Genomic DNA, 13,366 nt, shown 5'->3' with positions numbered 1-13,366 from the left:
ACTCCTATCGTATCTGCCTCCATCACTACTCCTGGCAGCATGTTCAAGACTCCTACCACTCTCTGTGTAAAAGCTTATCCTCACATCTCCTTCAAACTTTCTGTTTCTCAGCTTAAATGCTGGGAAAAAGATTCTGACTGTCAACCCTATCTGTGCATCTCATAATTTCATAGACTTTTATCAAGTCCCCCTGCCACTCTAGAGAAAATAACCCCAGTTTTTTTAGCCTGTCTTTATAGCTCGTAAAACTCAAGATGGCAGCAGCTGAAGTCCATCCTTTCCACCCATAATTCTTTTCTTCTTTATCTCCTCTTTTTCTTCCTCTTAGGGCTGTTTTCTCCGCGACTCTGGCCTCTGGTGACAATTCCCAGTCTCTGGCGATGATTCCCAGTCTCTGGTAAGTGACGACTTGCAGCCTCTGGTGACAACTCCTGGCCTCATGCAGTGGCCTCCCATGGTGACCTCCCAGCCTCTTGTAGGGGCCTCCTGGCATTGTGTGGTGACCTCCTGGGCCCCTGCAGCAGTGTGGCATGTGCAGTGCACTGTGGAGACAGGCCCAGGGCAGACTGGAAACTTGGTGCCAATTGATGTGCTGTACTGGCCTTTTATTTCTGTCATAGTGGACATTTTATTTCTCTATTGTCTAAGATCTTGTCACTAAAGAAGCTGAACCTAGATACTTTTGTATCGAGGTAGATGCTGTAATTGGTGACAAATGAACTTTTCACTATACTCATTGAGTATATGTGACAATAAAGGAAATTCTAATTCTAATTCTAATCCAGACAGGATCCTGGTAAACCTCTTTTGCACCCTCTCCAAAGCCTCTACATTCTTCCTGGTGACCAGAGTTATACTAAGCATTCAGATAGTCTGTGGGAGTAGAAAAAGTGAAAGGGCAGGGAAAAATTGTAACAATAATTTTGAACAGTTAAATTTATAACAGTAATTTTAAACCAAATCACATGAATAATCATAATTTGAAAAAGAGAAAAAGCTATGTCAAAATGGTAAAAGAGAAGATAAGAAGTCAAGTGGATAGCAAAGTGAGAAAATAGGAGGACAATGAAGGGGATTTTATTGAAACAGAAATGAACTTGATGTAAATAAGTCACTAATTTACTATCAATCCATTTTACATGAATGCCATCAATTGAACCATCATTGCTCGTTGTGTTCATCATAACATCACAAAAGCAAGAGGCAAATAACCAGATATAATCAGGAATAACTCAAAGATCATTATAGCATTAGGAGTGAGCAGGGTGTCAGCTTTGCACTGAAAACTGTTCACTAGAATTAATTCATTTTGCTTTCCAGAATAGCTATAGCTGGTTCAAGAGAATGCATTCACCTGCAGAGTAATTAAACAGATTCTATTGTCAACATTACCTGTGGACAGAGGCAAAGTAGGAACATTAATATTAGGAAAGGCCAGAAAAATGAGCACAATTGGATAATCTACATAAGTCTGGTGGAGTGTAGGGGTTGGTAGAGTGGAGATTTCTTTATGTTGTATTCATCCCAAAATCAAAATTACATTTGTCACTATTGTAAAATGACGCATGGAAGATCTTCGCCAAAAGTGACCTTACTCAATTAACACATTCCACATATTGACAATCCCCAATAATGACCACCCTGATATTGACTGCCCCCGATATTGACCATTCCCAATAATGACCGCCCCCAATAATGATTGCACCTAATATTGACCATCCAAATACTGACCATTCTCAAAACTGGCCTTCTTCAAAAATGTCCTTTGCCAATACTGACCAATCCCAAAACTGACCTTCCCCAAAAATGACCTTCCCCAATACCAAAAATCATAAAAACTGAAAGAACTATGAATGTTGGAAATCAGAAACAAATCAGAAATTTCTGGAAAAGCTCAGCAGGACTGGCAGCATCTGTGGACAGAAATCAGAGTTAAGGTTTTGGGTTCAGTGACGCTTCCTCAGATCTGAAAATTATAGCATTAACCTTCCCAATTTTGACCGTTCTCAAATTGTCTTTCCAATACTGACCTTCCCCAATATAATAGTCACAGTATTGATTTTTCTATTAATATCGTTTTCTAATACTGATTTTTGCAATCCTGAACTTCCAAATCCTAATTGTACCAATGCTGACCATCCTCACTATTGACTTTAGCAATCCTGACCTTATCAAGATTGATTTCCCACTATTGACAATTTGGAAAAATGAGGACTGCAGATGCTAGAGAGTCAGAGTCAAAAAGTGTGGCTGTAGAGAGAAAGTAAGTTACAGAGACAAAAGGATAGATGGTAGTGTGCCAGGGAGAAAGAAAAGCTGATAATGCTGGAGCATTATTAGGTGAAAATGGGTTGGCTATGCTGAGAAGCAGCCATGTCATGTAAGAGTCTGAGGTGTTAGGGTGGGTAAGGAACATGAAAGATGTTGAAGTTCTAAAATAATTAAAATAGATATTGAGTTCTGAAGGCTGCTGGGTCCCCAAGTAGAAAAGGAGATGCTGTTCATCCAACTTGTGCTGCGCCTCACTGGAGCTCTGCAGCAGGCCGAAGACAGAAATATTGGCCAATAAAGATGGTTGTGTGTAGCAGTAGCAGGCAACTGGAATTCAGAATAATTGTCTCTGATGTTCCATAAAGCGGTCCCACATTCTGGGTTTTGTCATCCCACTGTAGAGGAGACTACATTGTGAGTAGTGAATAGATTAAATTGACTGAATTGTGATTGGGGAACCAATTATCTAAAATAATTCATATTGACTAGTGGGAATCTTGATACTTGGCTTGCCCAATTCATGTAGGTAGAATATTAGGTACAAGCTATGACCATTGTGCAACAAAGACAGAATTACTATGCTGACAGCTCTACTTCATTATGTTCCTGCTTCATCATGAATCACAAACAGCAGAAAGAAGGCAAAGTTAGAAAATGAGTCATGAGGTTACTTCATACCTGGAGGACCACGGGGACCAACAACACCAGGAAGTGTGATTCCAGGTTCACCTCTTTCACCTTTCTGACCTCTGTAACCTGTCCAGGCGAAACACAAAATTAAGGATCAATACAAGTTGCAGGCTCCTGTCAGAGGTAACTCAGGAGTGCATACTGCTTTAAAGTTTAGGAACTGATGGTGATTTGTCTTAATACCTTGGGCAGAATTCTCTGATGGCTGCCAATTATCAGATACAACAACACTTTCAAACAATGATCGCTTGAACCATGAACCATAGCCTGGAATGAATTTACTGCAGGTTCACCAACACATCCAACAATAAAGACTCTGGAGTTTCCAATTTGCAATACAATAAGTGAAGTTATTGTGAGAAACCTCCCAAAGCATGGATGGTTGGTTTAGCTCAGTTGGCTGGATGGTTGGTTTGCAAAGCAGTATGATACCAATAATTAGATTAGATTCCCTACAGTGTGGAAAAAGTCCAACAAGTCCACACCGATCCTCCAAAGAGCAACCCATCCAGACCCATTCATTCCCCTGATTAATGCATCTAATACTATGGGTAATTTAGCAATGGCCAATTCACCTAACCTGCACATCTTTGGACTGTGGGAGGAAACCGGAGCAAACCCACGCAGACACAGGGAGAATGTGCAAACTCCACAGGCTGGAATCAAACCTGGGACCCTGGTGCTGTGAGGCAGCAGTGCTAACCACTGAGCCACTGTGCCACCCCAATGTGGGTTCATTTCCCATCACTGGCTGAGATCAAATCACTATGAGTCATCTCTCTTGCTAATGAGTGAGCAGCCCTATGGTCTGGTAAGACTATGATGACACAACAACCTTTCCATTTGATTATTGCTGTTATTCCAAGAGTCATTCATCTGACTCAAGCAGTCTGAATCAGTGCCTCAGAAGATGACTTATTTCCTCGTGAGTGCCAAAATCTCACCTTTTCCTTGTGACAACATTCAAATTTCTACCAAGCTGCAGTTATCCGAGTACTGTCAGATTGTCTGGTTTGGGGGTGGGGATAATGCTTGAAGAGTCCTAGCACAGTTCTGCTATTCTCAGACAGGGGATTGGAAATTGTTGTTACTCGATCAGCGATCCTTTCTCAAATTTAGAACATAGACTCTCCCATGGTCAGAACCAATCTTGCACCCCACTGTTTCATTGGGATTACTGTAATCATTGCCGTTTTGGATTTTTATTCCCTTTCCTCCTAAGCTCTACATTTACCATCCAAGATTCTCAGTGTGTTAAAATTTACATAAAAACATACACAAGGAGCAGGGGTAGGCTAGTCATCCCCTTGAGCCTGCTCTACTATCCTATAGGATCAAGGACTATATGATTGTAACCTCAAATCCACATTCCCAATAACGATTTCTCCCTCCTCCTTAACTAATCTATCCACCAACGTCTTAAGATTCAAGAATTCTGCCTTCAGCACCTTTTCAAGGAGAGTATTGCAAAGAATGACAAGCCTCAGTGAGAAAAAAATCCCTTCATCTTTCCTTTAAATTAGCAACGCTTGATTTTTAAATAGTGATTCGTAGTCCTAGATTCTCTCCTAACAGGAAACGTCTTCTTCACAATTACCCTGTTAAGACCCCTCAAGATCTTGTATGTTTCAATCAAGTTGCCTCTTGCCCTTCTAAACACGAGTGGATACAAGACTGGCCATAAAACCATAAGATGTGGGAGCAGAAGTAGGCTATTCAGCTCAGAAGTAGGCTATTCAGAGTCTGCTCCACCATTCAATGGGATCATTGCTGATCTGATAATCCTCAACTCCACTTTCTTCACCTATCAATCCAACCTCACATCAAAAGACAAACCTGTCCATTCCTGTCCATTAGTCTATTAAACTTTCTATGAACTGACTCCAATGTATTAACATCCTTCCCTAAATAAGGTGAACCAATATTGCATTGCACTGACAATTTGCAATGTCATCACCTGTATTTTATATTTCTTTAATACTTAATCTCCCCCTAACAGATTACTGCATTTAAAATCAAAGTCCCTCCATGTACTTGACAACTAGCCTTAATTTTTGATTTATCTTGCATTCATTTGTAATTTTTGAAATTGATGATTTTCTGCAAATTGGGAAATTTGTAAGTGATGAGGATAAGTTTGAACTAGAGATTTAAGTAGTGTGCCAGAGTTTTCACAGACAGCAGTACTGAGCTGTTTATAATGACTTGGTATTTGTTGTGCAATGGGCCACACCAGTGACTTCATCCACTGCCTAATTGGCATGTGATTCGGTGGCGATGGGCTTTCCTGGAAGAGGGAGCCTGGTTTTCTTGCGAGTTAGCCAGCTGACAGATGAGACTCTAACTTCTTAGCAAGATTCTATTGCAGGTGTTTCATCACCACAAAAAGTAATTAGTTGAGAAAGACTGAAGGCTTGATTTGCATTAAATTGGATGCTTCATCAGTATTTATTAAAAGATATTTGAATAAAATATTAAAACAAACAATTGCCTTCATTAAGAAGGTATTATCCATGCAGAACACTTTTAGAATATTTAGAAGAGTGCCTCTCAAGCTTCCTTCCATCTATGACCCCATTGTGAAGTTTGTAAATTGTCATGAGCTCTGACTGAGACTGGAGAGAGTGGGAACACAGCTGTTACAGCTGGTATACCTTGGTCAGAGCACCATGGTGGAAATTGTGGCCTCAGGGCTCACAATCTCAAAGTTTCAGCTCTCAACCTGATGAAGAGAAGCTCTAGTTTAGAACTAGACCAGTGAGCCTGATGTCGGTGGTGGGCAAGTTGTTGGAAGGAATCCTGAGGGACAGGATGTACATGTATTTGGAAAGGCAAGGACTGATTAGGAATAGTCAACATGGCTTTATGCGTGGGAAGTCATGTCTCACAAACTTGATTTAAATTTTTGAAGAAGTAACAAAGAGGATTGATGAAGGCAGAGCAGTAGATGTGATCTATATGGACTTCAGTAAGGCATTTGAATAGGTTCCCCATGGGAGACTGGTTAGCAAGGTTAGATCTCTTGGAATACAGGGAGAGTTAGCCATTGGATACAGAACTGACTCAAAGGTAGAAGACAGAGAGTGGTGGTAGAGAGATGTTTTTCAGACTGGAGGGCCTGTGACCAGTGGAGTGCCACAAGGATCGGTGCTAGGACCACTACTTTTCGTAATTTATATAAATGATTTGGAGGTCTAATTGGTAAGTTTGCTGATGACACCAAAATTGGAGGTATCGTGGACAGCGAAGAAGGTTACCCCAAATTACAATGGGATGTTGATCAGATGGGCCAATGGGCTGAGAAGTGGCAGATGGAGTTTAGATTTTAGATTGGATTACCTACAGTGTGGAAACAGGCTCTTCGGCCCAACTGTCTACACCGACCCACCAAAGAGTAACCCAGAGAGTGGTGGCAGTGTGGAATGCTCTTCCCCAGAGGGCAGTGGAGGCCCAGTCTCTGGCTTCATTTAACAAAGAGTTGGATAGAGGTCTCAAGGATAGTGGAATCAAGGGTTATGGAGATGATTAAAATAAATCTGAAAAAAAACTATCTAATGAGGGATATTAAAGTCCTTTTCAAAAATGCCTTCTAGCATATGTTCTGGATTTCACCCAATTGCAAAAAAATGTTTGTTTTAGTGTGAATGCAATGCAAATGATCATAATCCATTAATGCCAGATTTTGGTAATTAGTGCTAATGCATGAATACTGTACTTGTTCTACTCACTTTTGTCTGGCAAGTCGCTTAGTTAAGAATGATCAGCCATGATCATGTTGAATGGTGGTGCAGGCTCGAAGGGCAGAATGGCCTACTCCTGCACCTATTGTCTATTGTCTATTGTATATTGTCTACCTGACCCAGACTCATTCCCCCTAACTCTAAGGGCAATTTAGCATGACCAATTCACCTAGCCTAACCTGCATATCTTTGGACTGTGGGAGGAAAATCACGCAGACACAGGGAGAATGTGCAAACTCCACACAGACAGTCACCTGAGGGTGGAATTGTACGCGGGTCCCTGGTGCTGTGAGGCAGCAGTGCTAACTACTGAGTCACTGCGCCACCCCAAGTAATTCGTTCAATTTAGTTAAATGCGAGGTGCTGCATTTTGGGAAAGCAAATCTTAGCAAGACTTATACACTTAATGATAAGGGCCTAGGGAGTGTTGTTGAACAAAAAGACCTTGGAGTGCAGGTTCATAGCTCCTTGAAAGTGGAGTTGCAGGTAGATAGGATAGTGAAGAAGGTATTTGGAATGCTTTCTTTTATTGGTCAGAGTATTGAGTAGAGGAGTTGGGAGGTCATGTTGAGGCTGTACAGGACATTGGTTAGGCCACTGTGGGAATATTGCATGCAATTCTGGTCTTCTCCCTAACAGAATGATGTTGTGAAACTTGAAAGGGTTCAGAAAAGATTTACAAGGATGTTGCCAGGGTTGGAGAGGGAGCTATATGGAGAGGTTGAATAGGCTAGTGTTGTTTTCCCTGGAGCGTCAGAGGCTGGGGGTGATCTTATAGAGGTTTATAAAATCATGAGGGGCATGGATAGGATAAATAGATAAAGACTTTTCCCTGGGGTGGGGGGAGTCCAGAACTAGAGGGCATAGGTTTAGGGTGAGAGGGGAAGATATAAAAGAGACTTAAGAGGCAACTTTCCACACAGAGGGTGGTATGTGTATGAAATGAGCTGCCAGAGGAAGTGGTGGAAGTTAGTACAATTGCAACATTTAAAAGGCATCTGGATGGGCATATGAATAGTAAGGGTTTGGAGGGATATGGGTCAAGGTGGATCTAGATTGGGTTGGGATATCTGGTCGGCATGGACAAGTTGGACCAAAGGGTCTGTGTCCATGCTGTACATCTCCATGACTCTACTGTTGTGGCAAGAAATAACATTCACTCCAAAACAAAACAGTCTGAAGGGATGAGAGACTTTAACTCAAGAAATAAGACACTAAAATACTTGGAGAACCTTTAAAAAATAACCAAAAAGAAACAAAAATAAACATGATTTTTGCTCAGTAGGTCAAAACTAAGCGACTTGCCAGACAAAAGTGAGTAGAACAAGTACAGTATTCATGCATTAGCACTAATTACCAAAATCTGGCATTAATGGATTATGATCATTTGCATTGCATTCACACTAAAACAAACATTTTTTTGCAATTGGGTGAAATCCAGAACATATGCTAGAAGGCATTTTTGAAAAGGACTTTAATATCCTTCGTTAGATAGGTTTTTTTCAGATTTATTTTAATTAACAATTTTGAAGATTCCAGTACATTTTAATCAGAAATAAATCCGAATGTAGGAAATATTGTGGCAACAACAAAAGTAAAAGTCTCAGTGATTCCTTCTCTCAGCCACATCAGGATGATTCTTTCAGAGAGATTTTAAAAATAAATTCCTGCTGGTTCATTCCTTTTGATTACAAGGCCAGCTTGCCATCAGCATCTGCTGGGCATCTACACAGAACGTCTGCTAAACCAGGAACAGTTTCTGCAGTGATTCTCAAGTGCTGGCATATACATTTCAATACCATTTAATCTCAACTCAACCATCTTCCTTCATTCCCAAGCAGTCCCCACCTTCCAGTCTCCATGATCACCAAGTCACAGCTGGTTATCAAGTCGAACCCATTGCAGATCACATGACTCTTTTCATTATTCAATTTTAGCTTAAATTAAAGAGATAGTCTAAAACATAACTGTTTTGTAAAGCCTCATGAAATAATGGAAGAATGTCATAAGGCATTTGCAAAATGCAGTCAAGAAAATTTGAAATTGAGCAACAGAGATAAATAGGACAATTGATTAAAATTTACTCAATAAGGTAGGTTACACGCAGATCTTTAAAAAGGACAAGGAGGGAGGTATTTGGAGAAGAAAGTTCGAAGACTTTGGCTAAGGGTTTTGACAGCTGAAGGCCTGGTTGCTGATGAAGAAACAAAGAAAACCATATAAATCAGTCAGTCATGATTCCTGCAGGCAAAGACATCAGATCTTAAAACAGCATTTCTTCTGCACAGTTACAGAAAGACCTATGTGCAAATAATAATTTACACATGCCATCAGAATCTACCTAGAGACAGAAAATCAGAGAATTGTCACTTTTGGATAGTTGAGACTTTGATTGTCAAGACAGATCAGGGACCAATTTAACTGTGTGGAAGTGGAAGTTTATAAAAACAAATTAAAAGAGGTCACAGTTTAAAGCACTGTTGAAAAGTCTCTTTCCAGATAAGTGAGAATTGATATATCTACAAAATGTAACCAGGTGAAGTCCCCTGTGAGGAAAATACAGTGTGCAGAGAATCTGACATTTCAACATGCAGGTAGAAAATAATTGCCACTTTGGTATTTAAATTTAGATTGTAGAATCATAGAAATCAGAGGTCAGATATTTATTTTTATATATTCGACATCACTGGCTAAGGCAGCATTTATTGCCCATCCTTTGTTTCCTGGAGGGTAGTTGAGAGTTAAACACATTGCTGTGGGTCTGGATTCACATTGCCATACCAGGTAAGAATGCCAGATTTCCTTCTTTAAATACTGAACCTGATGGATTTTCATAACAATTGACAGTGGTTGCATTGTCACCATTGGGCTAGCTTTGAATTTCATGTTTATTTCATTGCATTTCCCCAATACATTATACTGAGGTTTAGTGGAAACAGGGGAGAGGAGGGGAGGGGTAAGTTTAAAAGAGATGTGCAAGGCAAGTTTTCCACACAAAAGGTAGTGTGTGTCTGGAAGTTGCTACCAGAGGAGGCAGTGGTAGCAAACACAATAACACCATTCAACAAGCACCTGGATGAATACGTGATAAGGAAGGATCTTGTAGGTGAAGATAGTTTTAGTATGGAAGGGCAAAATGCTTTGGTGCAGGCTTGGAGGGCTGGATGGCCTGTTCCTATGCTGTATTGTTCTTCATTATCAGTTCTTAATAAAGAACAATGAGGTGCACGCATTCCAAGGTGACTGAATGGGTTTCCAGTGGGAATGCACAAGAAAAGTTAGCTATGTGAGTTTTCGAAAATAAATCCACAGCCATAAATCAACAGAACAAGATTTAGCACTGGAATAAAGGTGTAAAGGCAGTCCCTGGCTTAGTAACAGGTTCTGTTCCTCAGTACGTTCATAAGTTGTTTTGTACGCAAGTTGGAACACAATACAGTACAATATAAAATAGCCAATAGTAAGTACAAGTGAATGTCCATATGCTGGATCTTTAAAAATAATAATAATATGGGATCTTGTTCATAAATATGAGCATTCATAAGTCAGATGTCGTAAGTTGGGAATTTGTATCTTAATCATTCTATAATATAGAAGCATCGGTATCTCCTGTAACAACCTTTGTTTAGCAGGAGTGACACAAAAAGAAACTGACAAAGAGGCAATGTTGAAAAGTTCAAAGAATTTACTAAAAAAAATCAAAAACTGTAGAGCAAAGTTTCCAAGAAGACAAAAAAACAGTCCAATAGTTATAATCCAAAGTAGTAATGCCAAGTCCTCTGAAGGTAAAGAAAATCTTATGGAATACCAATGTATAGTGAATGTGTCAGGGAGACTCTTCCACCATAGGGAAAGAATATTAACCCCTGTTAATGTGGAGCTCCCAAACCCAAGGAAGCAAAACTGCAACTGGAACATTGACAAGGTTTTGTTTTTCTGGCAAGCAGCCCAGCATTATTAGAAGTCTTGGATACTTAAACAATCCAAATTGCTCTTTTTCATTGAAGTGTCCATTTGGCCTGAGCACTAATGTATTTCAAACAGCATTGAATAGATCCTCTTTGTTCCACTGGAGTCCACAGATAAAGCTTAAAAAATGATCAAGGTCATACTTCATCGCTTGTCCTTTTCATTTTGTATTCCTGAAAGGGAAATAAAATGGATATTTCACGCGCAGAGGTGAAGACAGAAAGTTATTATTAATGAACAATTTTGCTTAAGTATGGCTTAATGAACTGGAGTAACATGTATAAACTACTTTATCGATAGCATTAATAGCTGAAGAAATGGGGTGTGTTTTTGCATTATTACATTGATTACTGTTAAGTTTTAACTGAGACGTGCAAGTAAAGGGCTATGGCCCACCATGTAAATTAACACCCAGCACTGAATGATTAATCTAGCAGGCAAGATGCAATTTTATCAAGAAGCTATGTTCCTGGTGATGCACACTTGCTTTAAGAGGAATAAATCAGGGAGATCAAGACTTCTATAATCTCAAGACTCTAGCAAAGAATGAATCAAAGTCGAAAATTGTCCATTAAATCTAGATTTTCGCACAATTCAGGTGTTAGGAATAATGTCAAGAGACATATTTGGAGCTTTGAAAAAAATAAACATTCCAAATGCAATGGCCAGATTATAATATATAATATCTCAATGGACGGAAACTGGAAACTGGAGGAGAGGCAGATGTCTATTACAGACAGCCATAAATCAACTGGGTGAGGTTCAGTATGAGAATTTAGGTGTAAAGGCAGTCCCCAGGTTACAAATGGGTTTGGTTCCTGAGTACATTGGTAAGTCGCTTTTGTATGAATGAATGTTTGCATGCTGGATTCTTAAGATCTCATTTGTAATTATGAGTGCTTGTAAAAGACAGATGTTTATAAATTGGGATCCAGGTATAACTTAATCATTCCATAATGTATAATCCTCTGCACCACTGCCTACAAATCAGATGAGAGGAAAATAATTTGCTTCAGACACTAGAAAAGTATTGCTTGAAATAGTGAGATTTATAAATATCATGCTTGGAAGAGGGGAATGTTTCATAGTATCTAGGGTTGTACATGGCTAATGGACAAATTTGCTTTCTCCTGCTCGATCAGGTTTTTTGGGAATAAGCTTGTGAAGAAGGTCTGACCAACATTCATTAATTTTAATTTTTCTGTCCTTATAGAATCATAGAATTCCTATAGTATAGAAGTAGGCCATTCAGCCCATCAACTCGACACTGATCGTTTGGAGAGCATTTCACCCAAACCCACTCTATCCCTGTAACGCTGGATTTCCCATGGCCAATCCACCTAGCCTGCACATCTTTGAACTCTGGGAGGAAACCCACGCAAACATGGGGATTATGTGCAAACTCCACATGGACAGTCACCTGAGTCTGGGATCGAACATGGGTCCCTAGTGCTATGAAGGAGCAGTGATAACCAGTGAACTATGGTGCCACCCCATAATGTGCCAGAATTGAACTGCGTATTTGAGGAAACAATTCCAGTAACACTCCCACCAGGATTTAAATCGAAGATTCTTCATGAATGTAAGGCAGCCTGTAAGGAGAGTCAAGTTGTATAAGGAACTTGTATGTAGGTTGTAATTCTAGAGGATGTAACATTCAATTAAACATCAGAACTTCCCTCTGGTCTTGGTACTTCAAGATCTTGGCTAATGTTATAATCTCTGTGATGTATGTTTTAAGACCAGGTAGGCCTCTTAAATCAGCACCATTGGTCTGAAGACATAATGAGATCAGAAACTGCTGGCTGAAGGAATAGTTCAGCATTTTCAATGACCTTGAAATATTGGGAAATCTGCATCTTAAAGCCAGACAGTTTCATGATAGATTGTACATCTTCCATACTGTATAGATCTTTTTGTTCAATATCTTTGAAAGAGGAAAATGATTGGTTACAAGACTTGATGATTTGTATACTCAATGTCCATCACGCAATGTGTAAAATTGAAGCACAGTTCTATTTAAACTCTCATGACTTGGTTTGTTATGGTGGTGAAATGATTAGAACAAAGACTTGGGAGGTAATTTTATTCTATCCTGCCAAACAGGTGGGTGATTTGTTACGCCCAAACCAAGTTAAATACCCGAGGTCTGAAATGGGTAAAGGGCACAAAATGATACTCACCCACTTTTGTCTCAGCTGGTGCGTAGCCTGTGAACAACTCATAAATCATTATATTGCATTCACTTTGCTGTTTATAATGTATTGTCCTTATTTGAGTGTCAAGTAAGTCCATGAATGGGGCTTTCCCACTTTCGCGTTACTCTGTGTTACACCTGCAGCTTGACAGGATTTTCTTCTCACTCCTGCATTGTCAGTCTATTAACTCTCACCAATTAATGTGGAAGGCTATTCCAGCCATTTCCCGTTGCCTCACATTAATGGCTTTCCTCCCTCCCGAGCTTCTTGCTGCAGTTCGCTGCCTGCTTGCTCCACAAAAATTTGCTAAATTACAGTCCCAGCATTTCATTCCATTTAAAGCAATGTTATTTCAGCTTAATGACCCCAATGCTTTCCTGCCACTCACATATGGCCATTTCCACCTCTTGCCTCTCTTTATCTGTCACTTTGCTTATCTCCACTGAATTAGAATTAGTAACCCTATAGAGTGGGAACAGGCCCTTCACCCAACAAGTC

At 39.9% G+C, this 13,366-nt stretch overlaps 1 protein-coding gene across 3 annotated transcripts in view; it reads right to left on the bottom strand.

The window, feature by feature from the left end:
* col19a1 (collagen, type XIX, alpha 1) overlaps positions 1-13,366 on the bottom strand; it is a 422,382-nt gene that overhangs the window by 8,612 nt on the left and 400,404 nt on the right. For 2 of the 3 annotated variants that reach the window (XM_087979446.1, XM_087979452.1), the window contains one exon: positions 2,950-3,027. In XM_087979446.1, the coding sequence (XP_087835572.1) occupies positions 2,950-3,027 (78 nt within the window). Of the gene's footprint in view, positions 1-2,949; positions 3,028-8,852; positions 10,844-13,366 lie in introns of those variants that run through there. The other variant, XM_087979458.1, reaches the window with a different exon arrangement.

This window comes from Chiloscyllium plagiosum, unplaced genomic scaffold (genome assembly GCF_037043375.1).
Source record: "Chiloscyllium plagiosum isolate Xiang-an unplaced genomic scaffold, Cpla_swu_hap1 HiC_scaffold_3, whole genome shotgun sequence".
NCBI classification, from domain to species: Eukaryota; Metazoa; Chordata; class Chondrichthyes; order Orectolobiformes; family Hemiscylliidae; genus Chiloscyllium; species Chiloscyllium plagiosum.
The sequence above is the reverse complement of the archived record's forward strand: the minus strand, read 5'-3'. Positions and strand labels throughout refer to the sequence as shown.